Source organism: Rana temporaria, chromosome 6 (assembly GCF_905171775.1).
Source record: "Rana temporaria chromosome 6, aRanTem1.1, whole genome shotgun sequence".
Classification (NCBI taxonomy): Eukaryota; Metazoa; Chordata; class Amphibia; order Anura; family Ranidae; genus Rana; species Rana temporaria.
The window spans coordinates 186,805,071-186,826,267 of NC_053494.1; the positions used below are offsets into that span (position 1 = coordinate 186,805,071).

Sequence of the window (21,197 nt, forward strand, 5' to 3'; positions counted from 1 at the left end):
CGCCGGGGCAGATCTTTGTGGATCTGCCCCTATGTGTACAATCAGCTTTGGGTGGAAGGGCACAGCGTGCTTTCATTGAAATAAACGTTGGCTGGAGTAGAACGTTTTCAGTGTGCGGCCCTCTTATTTGGAATCAGGTGAGTGGTGTGACCTGGGATCATTCACATCTGATCGGGGAAATGGTTAATATCTATAAATCTGTAGAGCTCCGTATATCCCCACACAGGAAAGTCTACATCTGCCAACACATACATTTCATCCACATAGATCTCCCCAGGGAAACTGCTGATGGCTCTGATAAATGAGGCTCCATTTCTTAAATACCGTATATCACAGTTCAAATGGGCTTCTGAATTCTACAGTCTAATAAGTCTTGTGTGTGAAGGTGGGATGGACCCCATTAATCCTTCACCAAAAAATGTAATTACATTGTGCATTCTACATACAGGAGCCACACTTCCTTCCATAGAGAGAGATGAGAGGAGGCTGGAAACGAAGAAATGAGCGGGAAGTTATGTTTTTGTGGTAGGAGTAAACACGGCCTACAAGCACATGAAGCCAGCCATAGACAGAGGGAAATTATTCATACCTGGAATTCATCTTCTACATATACACTATATTACCAAACGTATTGGGACACCTGCCTTTACACACATGAACTTTAATGGCATCCCACTCTAAAGCCTCGTACGCACGATCGGATTTTCTGCAAAAAAGCCTAGGACTTTTGTCCGAAGGGTGTTGGCCAGGAATTTGTCTTGCATACAATTGTCGGTCAACAAACACAAAACTACGTGTTTTTTCTGCTCTATAGCGCCACCCTTTGGGCAACTTATGCTAATGTTGTGTTTGGTGAGCATTGCTTCAGAGCATGCGTGTTTGTACTTTGGACTTTTGTCCGATGGATTTGTGTACACGCGATCGGATAATCCGACAACAGACAATTGTCCACGGGAAATTTTAAAGCCTGCCATCCAACATTTGTCGGCGGAAAATCCGACAACAATTGTCCAGTCGGATTTTCCGCCAACAGGCTGTCATCACACAATTCTCATTGGATAATCCGATCGTGTGTACGAGGCTTTAGTCTGTAGGGTTCAATATTGAGTTTAGCAGTGTGTCTATGGGAATGTTTGGCCATTCTTCCAGAAGCGCATTTGTGAGGTCAGGCACTGTAAAGGACCAATCATGTGCACTGTGTGGTATGTGCACTGTGTAGTTGGTGCACAATCATGCACAATGTGTGGTAAGTGCACAATCATGTGCATTGTGTGGTGTGCACAATCATGCGCACTGTGTGGTACGTGCACAATCATGCGCACTGTGTGGTATGTGCGATTTTCTTTACCAAAAATAGGTAGAAGAATACGTATCGGCCTAAACTGAGGAAAAAAATGTTTTTTTATATCTTTTTGGGGGATACCGTATTTATCGGCGTATACCGCGCACTTTTTTGCCCTGAAAAACAGGGCAAATTTGTGGGTGCGCGATATACGCCGATACCCGCTTCCCGCGCTTTGTTCAAACCACTGCGCCGACATATACCGAGCGCAGTACACTCGGGTATAGTCGGGCAGGCTCGGCTCCTCTCGCGGTCACGTCGTGTGCGTCCTGTACGTCGTTTACGCGAGAGGAGCCAAGCTCGCCCGACTATACATGAGTGTACTCCGCTCGGTATATGTTGGCGCAGTGGTTCGAACAGAGCGCGGAAGCGGGGATCGAGCGGGGATGGCCGCAGAAGGACGCCAGACCGGACGAGGCCGCCGATGGACGCGCTGGACGACGGGCAGGACGCGATGGACGACGGGCAAGACACCGACGAGGGGCATCCAAACTAAGTTTTTTTTTTTTTGCAGGAATCTTCCTTCAAATTCGGGGGTGCGCGCTATACACCGGGGCGCGTTATAGCCCGATAAATACGGTATTTATTATAACAACAAATATTGAATTTTTTTCAAAATTGTCGCTCTATTTTTGTTTATAACGCAAAAAATTTATAACCGCAGAGGTGATCAAATACCACCAAAAGAAAGCTCTATTTGTGGGAAAAAAAAGGACGCCAATTTTGTTTGGGAGCCACGTCGCACGACCGCGCAATTGTCAGTTAAAGCGACGCAGTGCCGAATCGCAAAAAGGGGCAAGGTCCTTAACCTGCATAATGGTCCGGGTCTTAAGTGGTTAAATACATTAGAGGGATTATTTGTGACGGCTGTGTGAATTCTGAGGTATACCCCCAGCAAATTGTAAATAAATAGACGCCATAGTGACTGCTAGCTGATTGGGCGACAGTAGCAATAATTCTAAACTGTTGATGACTGTCAATAGTGATAAAGCGATGGTTATGGAAACATTACCTCCCTGCTAATATACATAATGAATTAGCAACAGCAAATAAGTCAACTGACCTAAATTGGCAAAAAAATAAAAAAAAATCACCTCTGAAAGAGTTAATACATTTTCATTAAGCTGAAGAAAATGCTGTGTAAAAAGAGTAGAAAAGTAACCCACTGGGGACAGATAATATAATTTGTGGCATAAGAGATTGCATGCATTGACATGGCAACAGAGTATACACAGAAGTTTGAGGTGGTAACTTCATAATGCGGCGCGTCCCCATAGAGCGATGCCTTTTCACCCAGAAGGAATATGCGCCTTATTTATACAGAACATTTATTTCTCCTAGACTAAACATTAAAGTCACGTGCCTCCATCTGTCAATACAGGGAGAAGCTAACATGTTTTTTTATTAAAAGAAAAGCAACAACAGCGGCAGTTATATAAAAGACGTATGGATCTTCAGAATGGCCGCAGGGTAAGGGAACACGGGGGCTCAAAAGTTCAAGCAAAGAAGAACTCCAGTCTAAAATCTTTTCTATAGTTTCTAATGTAAGAGATGTTAAAGGGGTTGTTCTATGCATTAAGGTGAAAAAACATCTGCGGATTAGAGGCCCCCCGAACCCCCATAACTTACCTGACCCCTCAAAAGTGCCGTGAATGCGCAGGCTTCTCAGCCGTCTTCCCGGCTCATTCATTGGTTGATTTAAAGCAGCGCAGCCATTGGCTAGCGCTACTGTCAATCACATCCAATGACGTAGCGCCGGGGGGCGGGGCCGAGTGAAACAGTCGGCGGCTATGGCGGGGCCGCACGCCTGCAAGAACTCAACACCATGTGAGCTCGCTCGCATGAAGGTGTTAAATCCTTGCGGGGGGAAGCCGAGACAGCCGCCGAGGGACCAGGTTCGGGGCCACTCTGTGCAAAACGAGCTGCACAGTGGAGGAAAGTATAAGATGTTTGTCATTTAACCACTTCCATACAGGGCACGTATACACCTTCCCGCCCAAGCCAATTTTCAGCTTTCAGCACTGTCGCACTTTGAATGGCAATTGCGCGGTCATGCTACACTGTACCCAAACAAAATTGGCGTCCTTTTTTTCCCACAAATAGAGCTTTCTTTTGGTGGTATTTGATCACCTCTGCGTTTTTTTTTGCAAAACAACTAAAAAAAGACTGAAAATTTTGAAAAAAAATACGTTTTTATTTTTTTCTGTTAATTTTTTTGTAAATAAGTAAGTTTTCTCTTTCAATTACGGGCACAGATATGGCGGCACTGATGGGCACAGATGAGATGGCACTGATGGACATCGATGAGGTAGTACTGACGGGCACAGATGAGGTGGCACTGATTGGCGGCGCTTGTATGCGGGACTGATGGGCACACATAGGCGGCACTGATGGGCACACACATAGGCGGCACTGATGGGCACTCATGGGCGGCACTGATGGGCACTCATGGGCAGCACTGATGGGCACTCATGGGCGGCACTGGGCACTCATAGGCGGCACAGATGGGCACTCATGGGCGGCACTTATGGGTGGCACTGATGGCTAGTTATGGGTGGCACAGATGGGCACTGATAGGTGGGCACTGGGCATGGATGGGCACTGTAGGGTGGCACTGATGGACACTGTAGGGTGGCACTGATGGACAATGTGGGGTGGCACTGATGGACACTGGGGCGGCACTGATTTACCTATGTTGCCAGTCAGTGCCCATTTGTGGGCACTGATTGGCATCTTTTTTTTTTAATGCTTTTTTTTTTTTTTTTTTTTACAGCCTTTTTTTTTTTTTACAGCCTTTTTTTTTTATATATGCCCTTTCCTGGTGGTCCAGGGTGGGCTTCCCTGGTGGTCCAGTGTGGCGATCCGAGGGGGGGCTGCGCTGATAAACAATCAGCGCGAACCCCCCCTGTCAGGAGAGCCGCCGATAGGCTCTCCTATACTCGCGTCTGTCAGACGCGAGTGAGGAAGAGCCATCAACGGCTCTTCCTGTTTACATAGTGATCAGCCGTGATTCGACACGGCTGATCACGTGGTAAAGAGTCTCCGTGAGAGACTCTTTACCGAGATCGGTGTTGCGGGGTGTCAGACTGACACCCCGCAACAACGATCGCCACGATGCGCGCCCCCGGGGGCGCACAGCGGCTCAGAATCCTGAGGACGTCATATGACGTCTGGTCAGGATTCTACAACCACTTTGCCGCCGTCAATCTGTCATTGGCGGGCGGCAAGTGGTTAAAAAACAAATAATTAACTTTAGTGATCCTTTAACAATCTGGTTTCTATTTCCGAAGTTCGTTGGGGTGGGAACTTTTTTTCAAAAGAATAGTTATAGTTGGGTTTTTTTTTCCAATTTAACTTCCAAAAGTGTGTTAGTGCACTAAATCTTGCATTCTTTAGTTTGAAAAGCCAGCTGATATGCATGCTGGGTCGGTGACATCACAAGGGGGTGGTGCCACTGGGTGATGCCACCTGGTGGCCCCACCCATTACCTATTTAAGAACTGTCAAATGGCAGAGCAGGCATTTAGCGGTTAGCCTATTCTGGGGGGGACCTCACGCCATTTTTTTTGAGCATGGGGTTCCCCTCAAAATCTATACTAGACCTGTAAGGCCTGGTATGGATTGGAGGGGGCCCCCATGACATTTTTTTTACACTTTTTTTATATTGTCGGTAAAGTTTTTTTTTTTACAATCAGCTGGGAAGTTTGTTGACAGCTAATGACTCATCCGTTGTTAAGGACGCATCGGCTGGCTTCTCGACCCACTCCTTAACAACCAGAAAGTTCAAGCAAAGAGCAACATCAATTAATTAAAATCTTTCCTATAGTTCCTAATGTAAGAGATGTTAACAACCTGGTTTCTGTTTCCAAAGTTTGTTGGGGTGGTAATTTTTTTTTTAAGAATAGTTATAGTTGGGGTTTTCTTCCAATTTAACTTCCAAAAGTGTTTTAGTGCACTAAATCTTGCATTCTTTAGTTTGAAAAGGCAGATGATATGCATGCTGGGTCGGTGACGTCACAAGGGGGTGGTGCCACCGTGTGACATCACCTGGTGACCCCACCCATTACCTATTTAAGAACCGTCAAATGGCAGCGCAGGCACTTAGCGGTTAGCCTTCACCACTACTGTGTCTCAGCCAATTTAGGAGGGAGAGTCCCAGACAGCCAAGTCTCTCAGATGCCCCTGTAGATGTCCTAGTAGGACGAAACTCGTTGGGCAAGGTTCATCGCTCCCCACTTTTTATTCGTGATCATGTTTTAATTCATGTATGTTGGTTTTTATAATCAACCTACTTTTTTGATCTGCACTATTGGAGCCCCATTTTTCTCTACATATCCTGCTCGGATGTGAGTCTTTTTGGCTATCCAATTGGGTCATCTGCTCTTTCTTTATGAGATCCTTCGGAGACACCACCACCACCATCTCCTTTGATCGTTTCGGTGATTCACCGATCTGGATATCCATGCTATATTGACTCGTTGTCGCTGACACTTGGGTCCACCAGTCTCGGTAAAAGTATTTATTCTTATCTATTAGTGAAGATACGCCATCTTGGATGTCCCACATATCATCTGCTCTTAACATTCATTCACCTGAGGATCACTACTTGTTGACTGTGGACTTTAATTGTGTTTCTTTCTTCAGGATTCGATTCATGTCATTGGACTAGTTTTACATTCACCATGTGGGACTTTTTGATTCACTTTTCTTTGAATGTTTATTAGAATATTCATCTTTTTTGTGCACTGTTATTGTACAACAGGTTTTAGCACTACATTTTCACCCATCCTCTCATGCAACATTGCTGGATCGAGATGGGGCTCAGGTAAGTATTAGGGAGGCTGAGGGGGGCTGCTGCACTCAGAAGGGTTTTTTATCTTAATGCATAAAATACATTACGATAAAAAACCTTCTGCCTTTAGAACCACTTTAAAGCTTGTAGGAGAAGTTTTCAATCTCCTCTGACTGTCCTATGAGGCTGCATGACTCCTCCCCTGACTTTCTGTCTGGACAGTGCCGATTGGCCCTGTGCTGATCACATGCACCCTCCCAGAAAAAAAAACTCTTTAGTAATACACATCAAACTTAGCATGTGAAGAGCGCCCCCAAGACTCTGTACTATCAGCAGATGGATTGGGGACTGTGGAAGAAAGGGAGGATCAAACAACCTATTTACACAATGCAGAGGATTAACCCCTTAGGTAACACAGTGAGTGTAACAAGCATGGTTTACTACAGATACAGACTGATTTTACTGTTGTGGGATTAGTAACACTTTAATGTTTCAAACACTGATAGCCAGATTCAGATAGACTGGCTTAATTTTGAGGTGGCGTAGCGTATCGCATATACGCTACGCCGCCGTAAGTCAGAGAGGCAAGTGCTGTATTCACAAAGCACTTGCCTTCTAAGTTACGGCGGCATAGCGTAAATGGGCCGGCCTAAGCGCGCCTAATTCAAATGTGGAACAGGGGGGCGTATTTTATGTTAATGACTGGTGACCCGACGTGATTGACATTTTTAACGAACGGCGCATGCTCCAAAGTACGCCACAAGGACTTATTGGTTTCGACGTGAACGTAAATTACGTCCAGCCCCATTCACGGACGACTTACGCAAACAACGTAAAATTTTCAAATTTCGACGTGGGAACGACGGCCATACTTAACATTTGCTAGGCCAGCTAGTTGTTCGACTAACTTTACGCCAGAAAAAGCCTTACGCAAGCGAAAAAAATTCGCCGGGCGCACGTACGTTTCTGAATCGGCGTATCTAGCTCATTTGCATATTCTACGCCGAAATCAACGGAAGCGCCACCTAGCGGCCAGCGTAAATATGCACCCTAAGATATGACGGCGTAGGAGACTTATGCCGTTCGTATCTTAGCCTAATTTAAGCATATCTGGTTTCCAGAATATGCTTAAATTTACGACGGCGTAGATTCAGAGTTACAACGGCGTATCTACTGATACACCGGCGTAACTGTCTCTGAATCTAGCTATGAGTTTTTAAAAAGATCACAAGGCCTTTGCTGAACCAAAACAATGACCTATAGACAGCTACATTTTAGCCTGCTGCACCCCATCTGAACACCAGTGAAGTCCCTACTGTGGCACTTCAAATACTAACCAAAATCACCACCCTCACCAAGGCCAAGTAAGGTTGGTGTTTCTGTTCTGGAGGGCCATAAGATGTTTTCAAACTCCGTAGATGGGTTGGGAAGTGCAGGCACTCAGACCTGTCATGAAAGACACCATTACCCAGAAATACCTTCTTCTCTTTCAGAGTTTTAACTGTATCCTGCAAATTAGTTCTTGTCCACTGCATACTGTTAAGAAAAATGTCCATCACCTAATCAATGAGCGTCTAGCACTGAATGCTGGGAAAGCTATAATGGCAATACTTGGAAAAACGCTAATAAACCTCACGCCGTAAATATATGATTTAGTTAGTGACATTTTCTCTGTAAAATCAAAGCAGCAGACAATCCATATAATACGTGTCTAACATCTGTTGTGACTGCACTTTAAACTATCCATGTTAATCATCATGTGATCTCTGCTGCACTGCAGTTTACAGAAGTCACGCCATTCCCAGTCAATACATGGTTTCCATACATCAGCAAACCCTGCGACAGCTCTATTGATTTTACACTTACGCAGCAATGTACACTAGTAATGGAGGCTTATTTGCACGTGCTGTCTCTTCAAATAGTTTAGTGCTCACAAGTCTGGTAAATTAGGAGTTTATGGCGGGCATAAAAATAATACATTTAAAGGGAGAATCCAGCCAAAGCGTCTTTTTAGCTTAATGCCCTGTACACATGATCGGTTCGGATAAACCTTTGGAAAGACTCCGTTCCCGAGCCTTTCTGAGGTTTGCTGAGGTCAGCCGAGCTGTCCTCAGGCCTTTCTGTGCATTTCCAAACAGCGCTGATCGGCTCCGGCGCCCCCCCACCTCAGGCCAAACGCGGTACTGCACACCACTTTGGCCTGAATCCTGCTTGTTTTGCGAGAAAAAATTCGAACATGCTGCATTTTTTCCAGTAGTTTTTTTAAAATGTCGTTTTTCGTGTTGTTAAAAATGATCGTGTGTGGGCTAAAACGACGTTTTAAACCCGCGCATTCCCAGAAGCAAGTTATGAGACTGGAGCACTCGTTCAGGTAAAACTACCGTTCATAATGGAGTAAGCACATTCATCACGCTGTAACAGACAGAAAAGCGCGAATCGTCTTTTACTAACACAGAATCAGCTAAAAGCAGCTCAAAGGCGAATAGAACTTCCCCTTTAGAGTGCCGTCGTACGTGTTGTACGTCACAGCGCTTTGTTCATCATTTTTCAAAAACGATGGTGTGTGGGCAACATCGTTTTTAATATTGAAGTTGGAAAAACTTCGTTTTTTGGACATGCTGAAAAACAACGTTTTCTTTCATGCCGAAAAACGATTGTGTGACCCCGGCATTAGAATTTTTACAATTACAGTGCTCGTGTTGTGAAACGCTCGTTAACCGCATTACTCGCAATCCGAGGTTCCACTGTAATTATCTGAGTTTCCATTGATTGCTATGGGGAAACTCGCTTTAATATACAGTACAAGTGTTTTGGATTACAAGCATGCTTCTGGAACAATTTATGCTTGTAATTCAAGGTACTACTGTAATATACAAAAGAGCACTTTGGAAAGTTAAAATGTAACTCCACTTTTGTTGAGAAATAAAACACATTCCTCTCTGGGTGATCACTGTGTCCATCTGCCGCCTCACTGTGCCCATCTCCCTGCCTCACTGTGCCCATCTCCCTGCCTCACTATGTCCATCTCCCTGCCTCACTGTGTCCATCTGCAGCCTCATGTACCTGATCTCCATAACATCGGCGCTGTGACATGCAGTCAGTGTAGGCAGCGGCCGTCCAGTTTAACAAAGCCATGCCTCCTTGTCCTTGTCCGTGACGGAACACCAATTCAGTTTGCCAGCAGTGAGTAAGGCCTCGTACACACGACCGGATCTGTCCGATGAAAACAGTCCGCGGACGGTTTTCATCGGCCATGTCCGCTGGGATCATTTGGTCTGATGGCTGTACACACCATCAGACCAAATTCCCCGTGGACAGGATACGCGGTGACGTGGCCGCGCCATGGCTGCGACGATGACGCGGCGACATGCGCGACCCTGGAAGGTCAATGCTTCCACACATGCGTCGAATCACTTTGACGCATGTGAGGGCTTTCGGCCGAGCGGACATGTCCGGTGAGTCGTACAGACGACCGAACATGTCCGACGGACAGGCTTCCAGCGGACATGTTTCTTAGCATGCTAAGAAACATTCGTCCGCTGGAAACCTGTCCGATCCGCCGGAAAATTGTCCGGTCGGCCGTACACACGACCGAACATGTCCGCGGAAACTGGTCCGCCGGACCAGTTTCAGCAGACATGTTCGGTCGTGTGTTCGAGGCCTAAGTGTTCCGCCTATCAGGGACGTGGAGGAGGCGGGGCTTTGTTACACTGGATGGCCGACGACTAGACTGCACGTCACAGCGCTGGAAGATCAGGCGCATGAGGCTGCAGATGGACACAGTGAGACTCGAGTATAAGACAGTACAAAAAAATGTGCTGAAAAACTCGGCTTATACTCGAGTATATACGGTACTTTTTTTCTTGTCTTCATTGGTTACATCCCCTTGTACACCCCTCAACAATCCTAGATACAATTGAGGCTGGTTGTATCCATGTTTCATGAACAGATTCATTACTCAGGACACTGAATATGGCACACAGACATTCTTGTAGTTATTCTGTCTACTTTTGTTGTAGAAATTGGGCGCAAATTGGTATTTTTCTCAAATCCAGGCAACCAAAGTGAAAAACATGGAACATCTCATATATACTCTGCCCCCAGCTACATCACTGACCTAGTCTCTAAATACCAACCTAATCGTTCTCTTCGTTCTTCTCAAGACCTCCTGCTCTCTAGCTCTCTCATCACCTCCTCCCATGCTCGTCTACAGGACTTTTCCAGAGCCTCTCCAAGCCTATGGAACTCCTTACCCCAAACTATCCGTCTATCTCCTTCTTTATTAGCTTTTAGAGGATCCCTGAAAACCCTCCTCTTCAGAGAAGCCTATCCTACCCACATCTAACAACTGTATTTTAATTTTGTCCATCTGATCACCCCCCACATATACTACCCTTTGTTCCACTTGACCCTCCTTTCTAGACTGTAAGCTCTAACGAGCAGGGCCCTCTGATCCCTCCTGAATTGAATTGTATTGTAACTGTACTGTCTTCCCTGATGTTGTAAAGCGCTGCGCAAACTGTTGGCGCTATATAAATCCTGTATAATAATAAAAATAATAATATATACACAAAGAATTAACTCAAATAACTTACCTTAAGGTAGAATGTCTGCCCGACCGAGTAATACTATTCCCAACAGGAGAAGGTAGGTTACCACCTCTATGTAAGTCCTCAATGGACCGGCTCCAATGTTTTGACTTGTCAACATTGTTTTCTACATTATTCTCCAGACACTCAAAATCAAACCTAAGGGAAATAAATCAATAAATTAAAATGGAAAGATGGCTACAAATTTTAGTTCATTTATTTATTATAGGTACTTATATAGCCCCATCAATTTACACAGAGCTTTATGTATATATTCACATCAGTCCCTGCCCTCAAGGAGCTTACAATCTAAGGTCCCAAATACTAGGGCCAATTTAAACAGGAGCCAATTAGACTACCAGAATGTCTTTGGAGTAAACCAGAGTACCCAGAGGAAACCAACATGGGCACATGGAGAACATGCAAACTCCAGGCAGGGAGGCGGGGTTTATGATCATGTAACCACCGTGATTGGCTGTCCAGGCGATCACATGATTGGAAAGCTCCTATCTCAAGAAGTGATTGGGGCCCTAATTTATTAAGCAGACCTTCCTTTTTTCCTGGAAAACTACGCTTTATGGGCCGGATTCAGAAAGAGATACGCCGTCGTATCTCTGAGTTCCGCCGGTCGTATCTATGCGACTGATTCAGAGAATCAGTTACGCATAGATATCCCTAAGATCCGACAGGTGTAAGTGTCTTACACCGTCGGATCTTAGGCTGCAATTCCAGGCTGGCCGCTAGGTTTCGCTTCCGTATTTTTATGTGAGGAATATGCAAATGAGGATTTACGCCGATTCAGAAACGAACGACCGCCCGGCGCTTTTTTTTTTACGTCGTTTGCGTTCGGCTTTTTCCGGCGTATAGTTACCCCTGCTATATGAGGGGTAGCTAATGTTAAGTATGGCCGTCGTTCCCGCGCCGAGTTTTGAAATTTTACGTCGTTTGCGTAAGTCGTTTGCGAATACGGCTGGACGTCGAAAGCAATGCCGTCCTTGCGACGTCATTTAGAGCAATGCACACTGGGATATTTTACGGACGGCGCATGCGCCGTTCAAATAATACATCAAAAACACGGGGTCAAGTTAGATTTAAATAATACACGCCCCCAACATCCCCATTTGAATTACTAGGCCTTACGCCGCAACAGATACGTTACTACGCCGTAACTAAGGGCGCAAGTTCTTTCTGAATAAAGAACTCGCGCCCAAAGTTAGAGCGGCGTAACGTATCTCAGATACGTCACGCCGGGCGGACAGATACGCCGATGTATCTGAATCTAGCCCAGTATGTCTAAGTAGTAGTTAGATATATGAAAAAAATATATACGCATCATTGTGTATTAAAGTTTTTAAAGCTCTGTTTATACATAGAGTTTGTAAATATACACTATATTACCAAAAGTATTGGTACACCTGCCTTTACACGCACATGAACTTTAATGGCATCCCAGTCTTTGTCCATAGGGTTCAATATTGAGTTGGTCCACCCTTTGCAGCTATAACAGCTTCAACTCTTCTGAGAAGAATGTCCACAAGGTTTAGGAGTGTGTCTATGGGAATGTTTGACCATTCTTCCAGAAGCACATTAGTGAGGTCAGGTACTGATGTTGGACGAGAAGGCCTGGCTCACAGTCTCCACTCTAATTCATCCCAAAGGTGTTCTATGGGGTTGAGGTAAGGACTCTGTTCAGGCCAGTCAAGTTCCTCCACCCCAAACTTGCTCATCCATGTCTTTATGGACCTTGCTTTGTGAACCGGTCCAAATCATTTGGTGGAGGGGGATTATGGTGCGGGGTTGTTTTTCAGGGGTTGGACTTCTTAAGGCGTCAGCATACCAAGACATTTTGGACAATTTTATGCTCCCAACTTTGTGGGAACAGTTTGGGGGTGGCTCCTTCCTGTTCCAACATGACTGCGCACAATTGCACAAAGCAAGGTCCATAAAGACATGGATGAGTGAGTTTGGGGTGGAGGAACTTGCATGGCCTGCACAGAGTCCTGACCTCAACCTGATAGAACAAATTTCAGATGAATTAGAGCGGAGACTGTGAGCCAGGCCTTGTCCAAAATCAGTGTCTGACCTTCTGAAAGAATGGTAAAACATTCCCATAGACACTCCTAAACCTTGTGGACAGCCTTCCCAGAAGAGTTGAAGCTGTTATAGCTGCAAAGGGGCCAACTCAATATTGAACCCTACGGACTAAGACTGGGATGCCATTAAATTTCATGTGTGTGTAAAGGCAGGCGTACCAATACTTTTGGTGATATAGGGCCAGATTCAGATACATTGGCGTATCTTTTGGCCGGCGTAGCGCATCCCATTTGCACTACGTCGACGTAACATAGTGAGGCAAGTACAGTATTCACAAAGCACTCGCTCCATAAGTTACGTCGGCGTAGCGCAAATGGGCTGGCGTAACCCCGCCTAATTCAAAGTAGGCATGTAGTGGGCGGACTACATTTAAATTAACCGTGACCCCATGTAAATGAGGGCCGTTTGTACGGCGCATCCGCGCGCATGCTCAGAATCACGTCGCAAATACTCCCTACGAAACGACGTCGGCTCAATGCTTTCGACGTGAACGTAACCTACGCCCAGCCCCATTCACGTACGCTTACGCAAACGACATAAAATACGGCGGCTGTTCCGTCGTCCATACCTTGCATGGGCTGCGCCATCTTTTTGGTGGTTTATCTTTACGCCGGCATATGTCTTGTGTAAACGGCGTAGCTTACTGCGACGGGCGTACGTACGTTCGTGAATCGGCGTATCTTGCTCATTTACATATCCGACGCGTAAATCCACGTACACGCCCCTAGCGGCCAGCGTAAATATGCACATAAGATACGACGGCGTAGGAGACTTACGTCGGTCGTATCTTAGCAACAGTGAGGCGTATCTCATTTTAAGAATGCGCGCAAACATACGACGGGGCGCATTCGGACTTACGATGGTGTATCTACTGATACGCCGGCGTAAGTCTTTCTGAATCCGGCTAATTGTGTATATTTGAGCAGCCATTTTTTCTGTTTGTCCATACAGGCTGTAATTCCTGCTTAGCGAGGCAGGGTGCCTATTTGATCCTCTTATCAAAGCACAGCAACCAATCAGAACTATGGGCCATATTCTCAAAGAATTTACGCCGGCGTATCAGAAGATACGCCGACGTAAGTCCGATTCTAAGGCCGTCCTATGTTTAAGTGTATTCTCAAACTGAGATACACTTAAACATGCCTAAGATACGACGGCCTGCGCCATTGTATCTTAGGCTGCAATATCTACGCTGACCGCTAGGTGGCGTTTCCTTTGCGGTCAGCGTAGAATATGCAAATGACTAGTCACGCCGATTCTCTAACGTACGCTTGCCCGTCGTAGTGATTTTATGTCGTTTCCGTAAGCGATACGCGGCGTAAAGATAAACATGCCCCCTAGGTGGCGTACTCAATGTTAAGTATGACCGTCGTTCCCACGTCGAAATTTGAAAATTTAACGTCGTTTGCGTAAGTCGTCCGTGAATGGCGATGCACGCCATTTACGTTACCGTCAAAACAAATGACGTCCGTGAGACGTCATTTAGCGCAATGCACGTCGGGTAATTTACCCGACAGAGCATGCGCATTACGATCGGCGCGGGAGCGCGCCTAATTTAAATGATCCACGCCCCCTACCAGGATCATTTGAATTAGGAGTGCTTGCGCGGGTGGACTTTACGCTACGCCGCCGCAAGTTTACAGGTAAGTGGTTTGGGAATCAGGCACTTGCCACTTAAACTTGCGGCGGCGTAACGTAAAGGACATACGTTCCGCCGCCTCAGATCTTTAAGAATATGCCCCTATGTCAGTAACCAATTTTATGACAGTAATCTGCACCCTGATTGGTTGCTAAAGATTACTGGGCTTTGTTCCTTGCACTGGCTCATTAAAAAGCCCATTGCTCTTCCTCCATGTAGATTTTACTGCTACTGTTCAGTAAATGTCAATTATGAGGGTACACTGGACTTTATCCATTGTGACTTCTCAGAAAAAGAGGCATAACACACAACTTTATTAGATTTTCGCTAATTAATTTTGTCTCCGTCCCAGTGACCAAGCGGCATGTTGGGTCATGTTTACTCATACACAGCTACCGGCAGACAAGGGGGCCTTTGTGCTGTGTGCCATTTTCAAATGTTAGTAATTCCATTAAAAATGGAATTTTTCCACCATGGCAGATTTCTGGAAAGTGAATAATGCTGCGGCTGCTGCCAAATTTTTATTTTAAGACGGGGAACATGAATTGCACACAAACAACGGACCTAGATTATAAATGTTCAAGCTGTAGGTGCCTTTGATGACCACGGCTGCTAATGCTGCATTGGCTGGTCATCATTTTCTCTTTGGCCCAGATTCAAGAAGCAATTGCGCTCATGTAACCATAAGTTACACGGCGCAATTGCTTACTTGCTCCGGTGTAACGAGTGCTCCTGATTCAGGAACCTCGTTACACCGACTGCAGCCTAAAATCTGCGCGGCATAAGGCACTTAAAGCGGTGGTTCACCCTCCTTCACATCATTATACTATTACTTTCGGCATCGTAGCGCGAGCTACGGTATGCCGGTCTTAAATTTTTAATCCCCGTACTCACTGTGCTATCGATGATTGAAGATTCTGACTCCCGCGGGGAATGGGCGTGCCTATGGAGAGGGAGGATGATTGACGGCCGGCTCTGGCACGTCACGCTCCCCGAAGACAGCCGGAGTAGGTCTCGGCTATTCACGGCGCCTGCGCGCAGGCGCCGTGAATAGCCAAGCCTATTTCGGCTATTTCCGGAGAAGCGTGACGTGCCAGGGCCGGCCGTCAATCACCTTCTCTCACCATAGGAACGCCCATTCCCCGGATTCTTCAATCATCGATAGCACAGTGAGTACGGGGATAAAAAATGTAAGACCGGCATACCGTAGCTCGCGCTACGATGCCGAATGTAATGGTCTAATAAAAAAAAACATTTTTTTTTTTTTAACAGGGTGAACCCCCGCTTTAAGGCGCAGATTTTAGGCTGCATTCTTGTGCTTGCCGCTAGGGGGCGCTCCCATTGTGATCAGCGTGTAGTATGCAAATTGCATACTACCAACTGATTCACAAACTTGCGCGGCCCCCGTGCAAGCCAGGTACGGAGTTTCCGTACGGCAACTTTAGCGCAAGGCTGCCCTTTCTAATAGCAGGAGCAGCCAATGCTAAAGTATAGCTGGCCTTCCCGCGCCGTGAAATTTGAATTTCACGGCGTTTGCGTAAGTGCTTCGTGAATGGCGCTGGACGCCATTCACGTTCACTTTGAAGCAAATGACGTCCATGCGACGTCATTTGCCGCAATGCACGTCGGGAAAGTTTCCCGACGGAGCATGTGCTGTACGCTCGGCGCGGGAGCGCGCCTAATTTAAATGATTCCCGCCCCCGGCGGGATCATTTAACTTGCGCGCGCTTACACCGGGCAAATTTGCCGGCGCGCCCTCGCAGTTCACGGAGCTACTGCTCCATGAATCGAGGGCAGCGCAAAATATTTGCGGGGGCGCAGGGCAAAATCGTTGCCCTGCTCCACCGCAAATATCGCGCAAGCTATGCTGAATCTGGGCCTTTGTGTATTGTGTGGACTTATGCTGCGTACACAGGATTGGAATTTCCGATGAAAAAAGATGGACTTTTCTCATCGGAAATTCCGATAGTGTGTGGGCCCCATCAGACTTTTTTCCGTCTGTATTTAGAAATAGTATGGAAAAAAAACTGCACATGCGCGGGATAGAGAGGTGAATGCTGGGACATCAGCATTCACCGCATCCCGGAAGGATTTGCTTGTAGGCTTCAGAGTGCCCACAAGCAAGATGGAAGCGTCCATCCAAGAATTTTATAAATCATCTTTTGCGGCTGACACAGAATGCCGGCGGCTATAGTATTAGGACACGTGACTACCGTTTTATCGAAGGTAAGAGCGGCAGAAGGATCTGAAAAAAAAAACGTATTCCCGCGGAAAGATTTATTTAAAAGAAATAATCTTGCCAGATCTTTTACATCTAGAATTATTTTTTTAAGCTAGGCCTAATCAAAACACATTTAAAAAACACACATACAAAGTCGTGTTATAAGTTTTATCAAATGAATAGTTGACTTACGTGACTGCGTATTGTGCGAAGGAAAGGTATTCCACCAGTACATCCAGTCCTTTGTTTTCTTCATTGAGAAATTCCCTCACCCACCTGTCACAACAGAAATTAGAGAGATACATTTAGAAGAAACCCAAAAATAGAGAACAATGGGCCAGATTCACGTACACTAGTGGCGGCGTAACGTATCCCGTTTACGTTACACTGCCGCAAGTTTTCAGCGGAAGTGCCTGATTCACAAAGCACTTATCTGTAAACTTGCGGCGGTGTTTCGTAAACATGTCCGGCGCAAGCCCGCCCAATTCAAATGGGGCGTGTACCATTTAAATTAGGCACGCTCCCGCGCAATGCTCCGTTAGGAAATTCCCGCCGTGCTTTGCGCGAAGTGACGTCATTTTTTTGAACGGCGACGTGCGTAACGTACTTTCGTATTCCCGGACGTCTTACGCAAAAAAAAAAAAATTTGAAATTCGAACCGGGAACCGGCCATACTTTAACATGGCTCGTGTAAAGTTAAGGCATGTAAAACAAGGCTTAACTTTGCGACGGGATAAAATTACTAGCGACGACGTAACGAACGCGAAAACCATCGTGGATCTCCGTAAATGCTCATTAGCATACCCGACGCAGGAAAACGACGCGAACTCCACCCAGCGGCGGCCGAAGTATTGCAGCCTAAGATCCAAAGGCGTACGAAGCCGTAAGCCTGTCGGATCTTAGCCAAAAGCCGTCGTATCTTGTTTGTGAATCACAAATTAAGATACAGGTCCATAAGAACAGGACCGGCCTCTAGACGGAACACAGCTGTAACACCATTGCAAGAATTGCGAAGAGTTTTGTTGGAACTGTGAATAGTTAGTTTGTCCTGCTATAAAGTGAAAGTTCTGTTCATTCCAGAGAAGCTGACTAAACAGCTCTTTAAAAAGTTCCAAGATCAAATTCTATCCAGAATTGTTTCCAGTGTTGCCAGGAAAAGAATCATACCAAGGAAAGTTATTAGTAATCATTTGTGGGGTGAACTGGGCTTTTAATAAAGGGTCAGAAATGGCATTTTCTCTAGGCCCACAAAAGCGACATGCAAGTAATAGCGGTTGGCTTATGAGGCTGTTAAAGGCCTCGTCTCTCAACTTGCCAATGCGCTTAGAAACAACAGACCCCTTGTTTTATGGAGTGGAATATCATTTTTCAGTTTATGAGATCAAAGTGATTCTAAGTATATTTTATCAAGGTAAAGGGTCAGTCCAATTAAAATGGATAATCCTCTTAAAAGTTTCTTAGAAATATCAAGGAGTCCAGCAGGGACCTCATTAAGACTGTTAAGATGTCAACAGCATAAGTACAGACATACAGACATAGCAAACAATGCAGCAACCATGGGGCCCAGAAGCAGATGGGGGCCCAACAGGAGCGAGCATGGGTTAAATACATCCTGAGGCAGACATTTTTGCTGCACCCCCATCCACAAAACATTCAAAATCCGGGCATCCCCTTTACTGCGGCAACTCATCCACAATCCATCAAAAGAAGCAGAAACAGCTAGCAGGGACACCTGCTGGACATTGTACCAGCTTTGGAATGTTTTTGCTGATCATGCTATACTTTGTCACATAGACATTCTAGATGTCACCCGATGTGGCCATTTTTGCCAACTCTCTCATGTATTCATGCGTCATTGGTTGCAAGGATGCTGGTGGTTGGGCTGTGCGATGTCCTTGGTTGCTAGGATGCTGGCAGTTGGGCTGTTTGGTGTCCTTGGTTGCTAGGATGCTGGTGGTTGGGCTGTATGGTGTCCTTGGTTGCTAAGATGCTGGCAGTTGGGCTGTTTGGCATCCTTGGTTGCTATGATGCTGGTGGTTGGGCTGTGCAAAATCCTTGGTTGCTAGGATGCTGGTAGTTGGGTTGTTTGGCATCCTTGGTTGCTAGGATGCTGGTGGTTGGGCTGTTTGGTGTCCTTGGTTGCTAAGATGCTGGCAGTTGGGCTGTGCAAAATCCTTGGTTGCTAGGATGCTGGTAGTTGGGTTGTTTGGCATCCTTGGTTGCTAGGATGCTGGTGGTTGGGTTGTTTGGCATCCTTGGTTGCTAGGATGCTGGTAGTTGGGTTGTTTGGCATCCTTGGTTGCTAGGATGCTGGTGGTTGGGCTGTGCGATATCCTTGGTTGCTAGGATGCTGGTGGTTGGGCTGTTGGGCATTCTTTCTTGCTAGGGCCACACAGCACCACTGGTTCTAATGGCGAAGAAGTGCCATCTCAGTAACTCTGCTCTATGTTTATACCGCAATGCTACTAGCTTCAGTTAGTATCGAGTGTATCTAATTAAAGTGGTATCAAAACCAAAAATAACCCCAAAAAGTAATATTGCAGCTTAACAATCATTAGATGTGATGGCTGCATTTGTTTCCTTTTTTTGCTTTCTGTTTTCACCTGGTGATCTGGCCAGTAACACAGCTACTTTTAGTGAGTAGTGATGGGCTCGGGTGCCCGGAAGCCGGCACTGTACACCGCCAATAATAGGCAACGTGTGTATGTGCAGCTGACGGACGGAAAATACCTCCCTGCCTATAATTGGAGGTGTGCAGTGACGGCTTCCTGGCGGGTTTGATCCGAACACGCCCAAGCCCATTATTTGTAGTGAGACATCAATCTGGATGAATGAAAACAGGGGGCACAGCAGACAGCAGCATTGTTAATCTGAGGGAAGGGGAGTGTTAGGTATGTACTAGTAGATTTAGATACACTAACAAATTGAAGCCAAACTCCAGCCAACACTTTATAAGCAGTTACATCAACCTATTTTTTCCCCCCTTTTGGTATAAGGTTTTAAATAAATAAACAAAAGCTGATCATTTTAAGCACTCCTGTCAGTGGTAAAGTGTTTGTCTCATCCCTGTAATTTCTACATCTGCAGGAAACCTTGTTCTTTTGAAAAACAACAGACTAATGCCCGGTACACATGATGAGATTATCGAACGAATGATCGTCCTTTTTTCTTTTGCATGCTAGTCTCAAATCGAATCTGATGAGTTTACTAAAGTTACGAAAATTCTCGTACGACAGAATAACAATTCGGAAGTGATGTCATGCGATGTAATGCATTTCTATTGCATTTTGAAAGCATGACGATTTGCCGACGTCATTTGGAGCATGCGCACTGGGATACGTCCACGGACGGCGCATGCACCGTTCGTTTGAAACGTCATTTAAGTGGGGTCACAGTTAATATACATAAAACACGCCCACAGCTTCAACATTTGAATTAGGCGGGCTTACGCCGGCCCTAATACGCTACGCCGCCATAACTTTGGTGGCAAAATCTTTGAAAATACCAAACTCGCCTCTCAAAGTTACGGCGGCGTAGCGTATAGGAGATACGCTACGCCCGCCTAAAGGTACGTGAATCTACCCCTCTGTCTATAACAAAAATGTTTGATGGACTGACCATTAAAAAAGAATCCAAATTTAACTTTATAATTTAACTTCAATCAATACTACTTTTTCTCTAACCAATTTTGGGATTCCTGGAAAAAAATCGAGCGACAATTCTTTTGTAATATAATGATTGGTCTTGCTTTTTCTCCAACTGAGTTTTTCCCTTGGATTTCAGTTTTCATTTCAGAACATATCGCTACACTACAGGAAACTTTTCATGCAAGACTGTGAATGCTATTATCGCTATATTTTTCCTATAAAATGTTATAAACTTTTCTTGTTTTAAGCTAAACTCTGCTTTAACATCAACACTACAATAATGACAGTTTGTCTCTTCTCCTATACATTGTAAAATGTCAGTGACATAGGAGCAGCAATGATGAATGGGGTGTACTCGCCCCAACAAGCTCATCCATATGGAAAAAGTAGACTAAACTTTGCGGTCTGGCTATAAATATCCTTATTTGAAGATGTGGTTTTTCCATTTCACTATACTCCTAAAGTTCAGGTTTATAGGAAGCGGCTCACAAATGGGTAACATGACCAGGCTTTTGCGGGCATCCAAATCCGCTCTTTCCCTGGCACGGAAAACTGCTTAGATCACCAGTCTGGCAGCTTCAAACTGGTTCTTATAGACCTTATAAAAACCTAAATAGATGTAATTAATAAATACTCTGCAGATGAATATCCTGCACTACCAGAGGCTGGATAAAAAAAAAATGCTTACATTTAATTGCAGGTAATGTCTACATGTTCAAACCTGCCGATCATAAATGTAAATTATGGAAACTTTTCTGAAACAGCAAATGTGACATTCTGTTAGTTTAAAGTGTATCCAAATCAAAGAACAAAAAATGAAATGTATTGTGGCTTACCAGTCCACATATTTGTTGTTGCATTCGTTTCTTTTTTT

General features: G+C 45.4%; 1 protein-coding gene across 9 annotated transcripts in view; it reads right to left on the minus strand.

The window, feature by feature from the left end:
- Positions 1-21,197, minus strand: part of FMNL2 (formin like 2) — a 335,632-nt gene that overhangs the window by 103,864 nt on the left and 210,571 nt on the right. For all 9 annotated transcript variants that reach the window (XM_040357955.1, XM_040357954.1, XM_040357961.1 and 6 more), the window contains exons 5-6: positions 16,869-16,952; positions 10,729-10,881 (exon numbers count right to left, since the gene is read on the minus strand). In XM_040357955.1, coding sequence (XP_040213889.1) covers positions 10,729-10,881; positions 16,869-16,952 — 237 coding nt within the window. The remainder of the gene's footprint in view (positions 1-10,728; positions 10,882-16,868; positions 16,953-21,197) is intronic.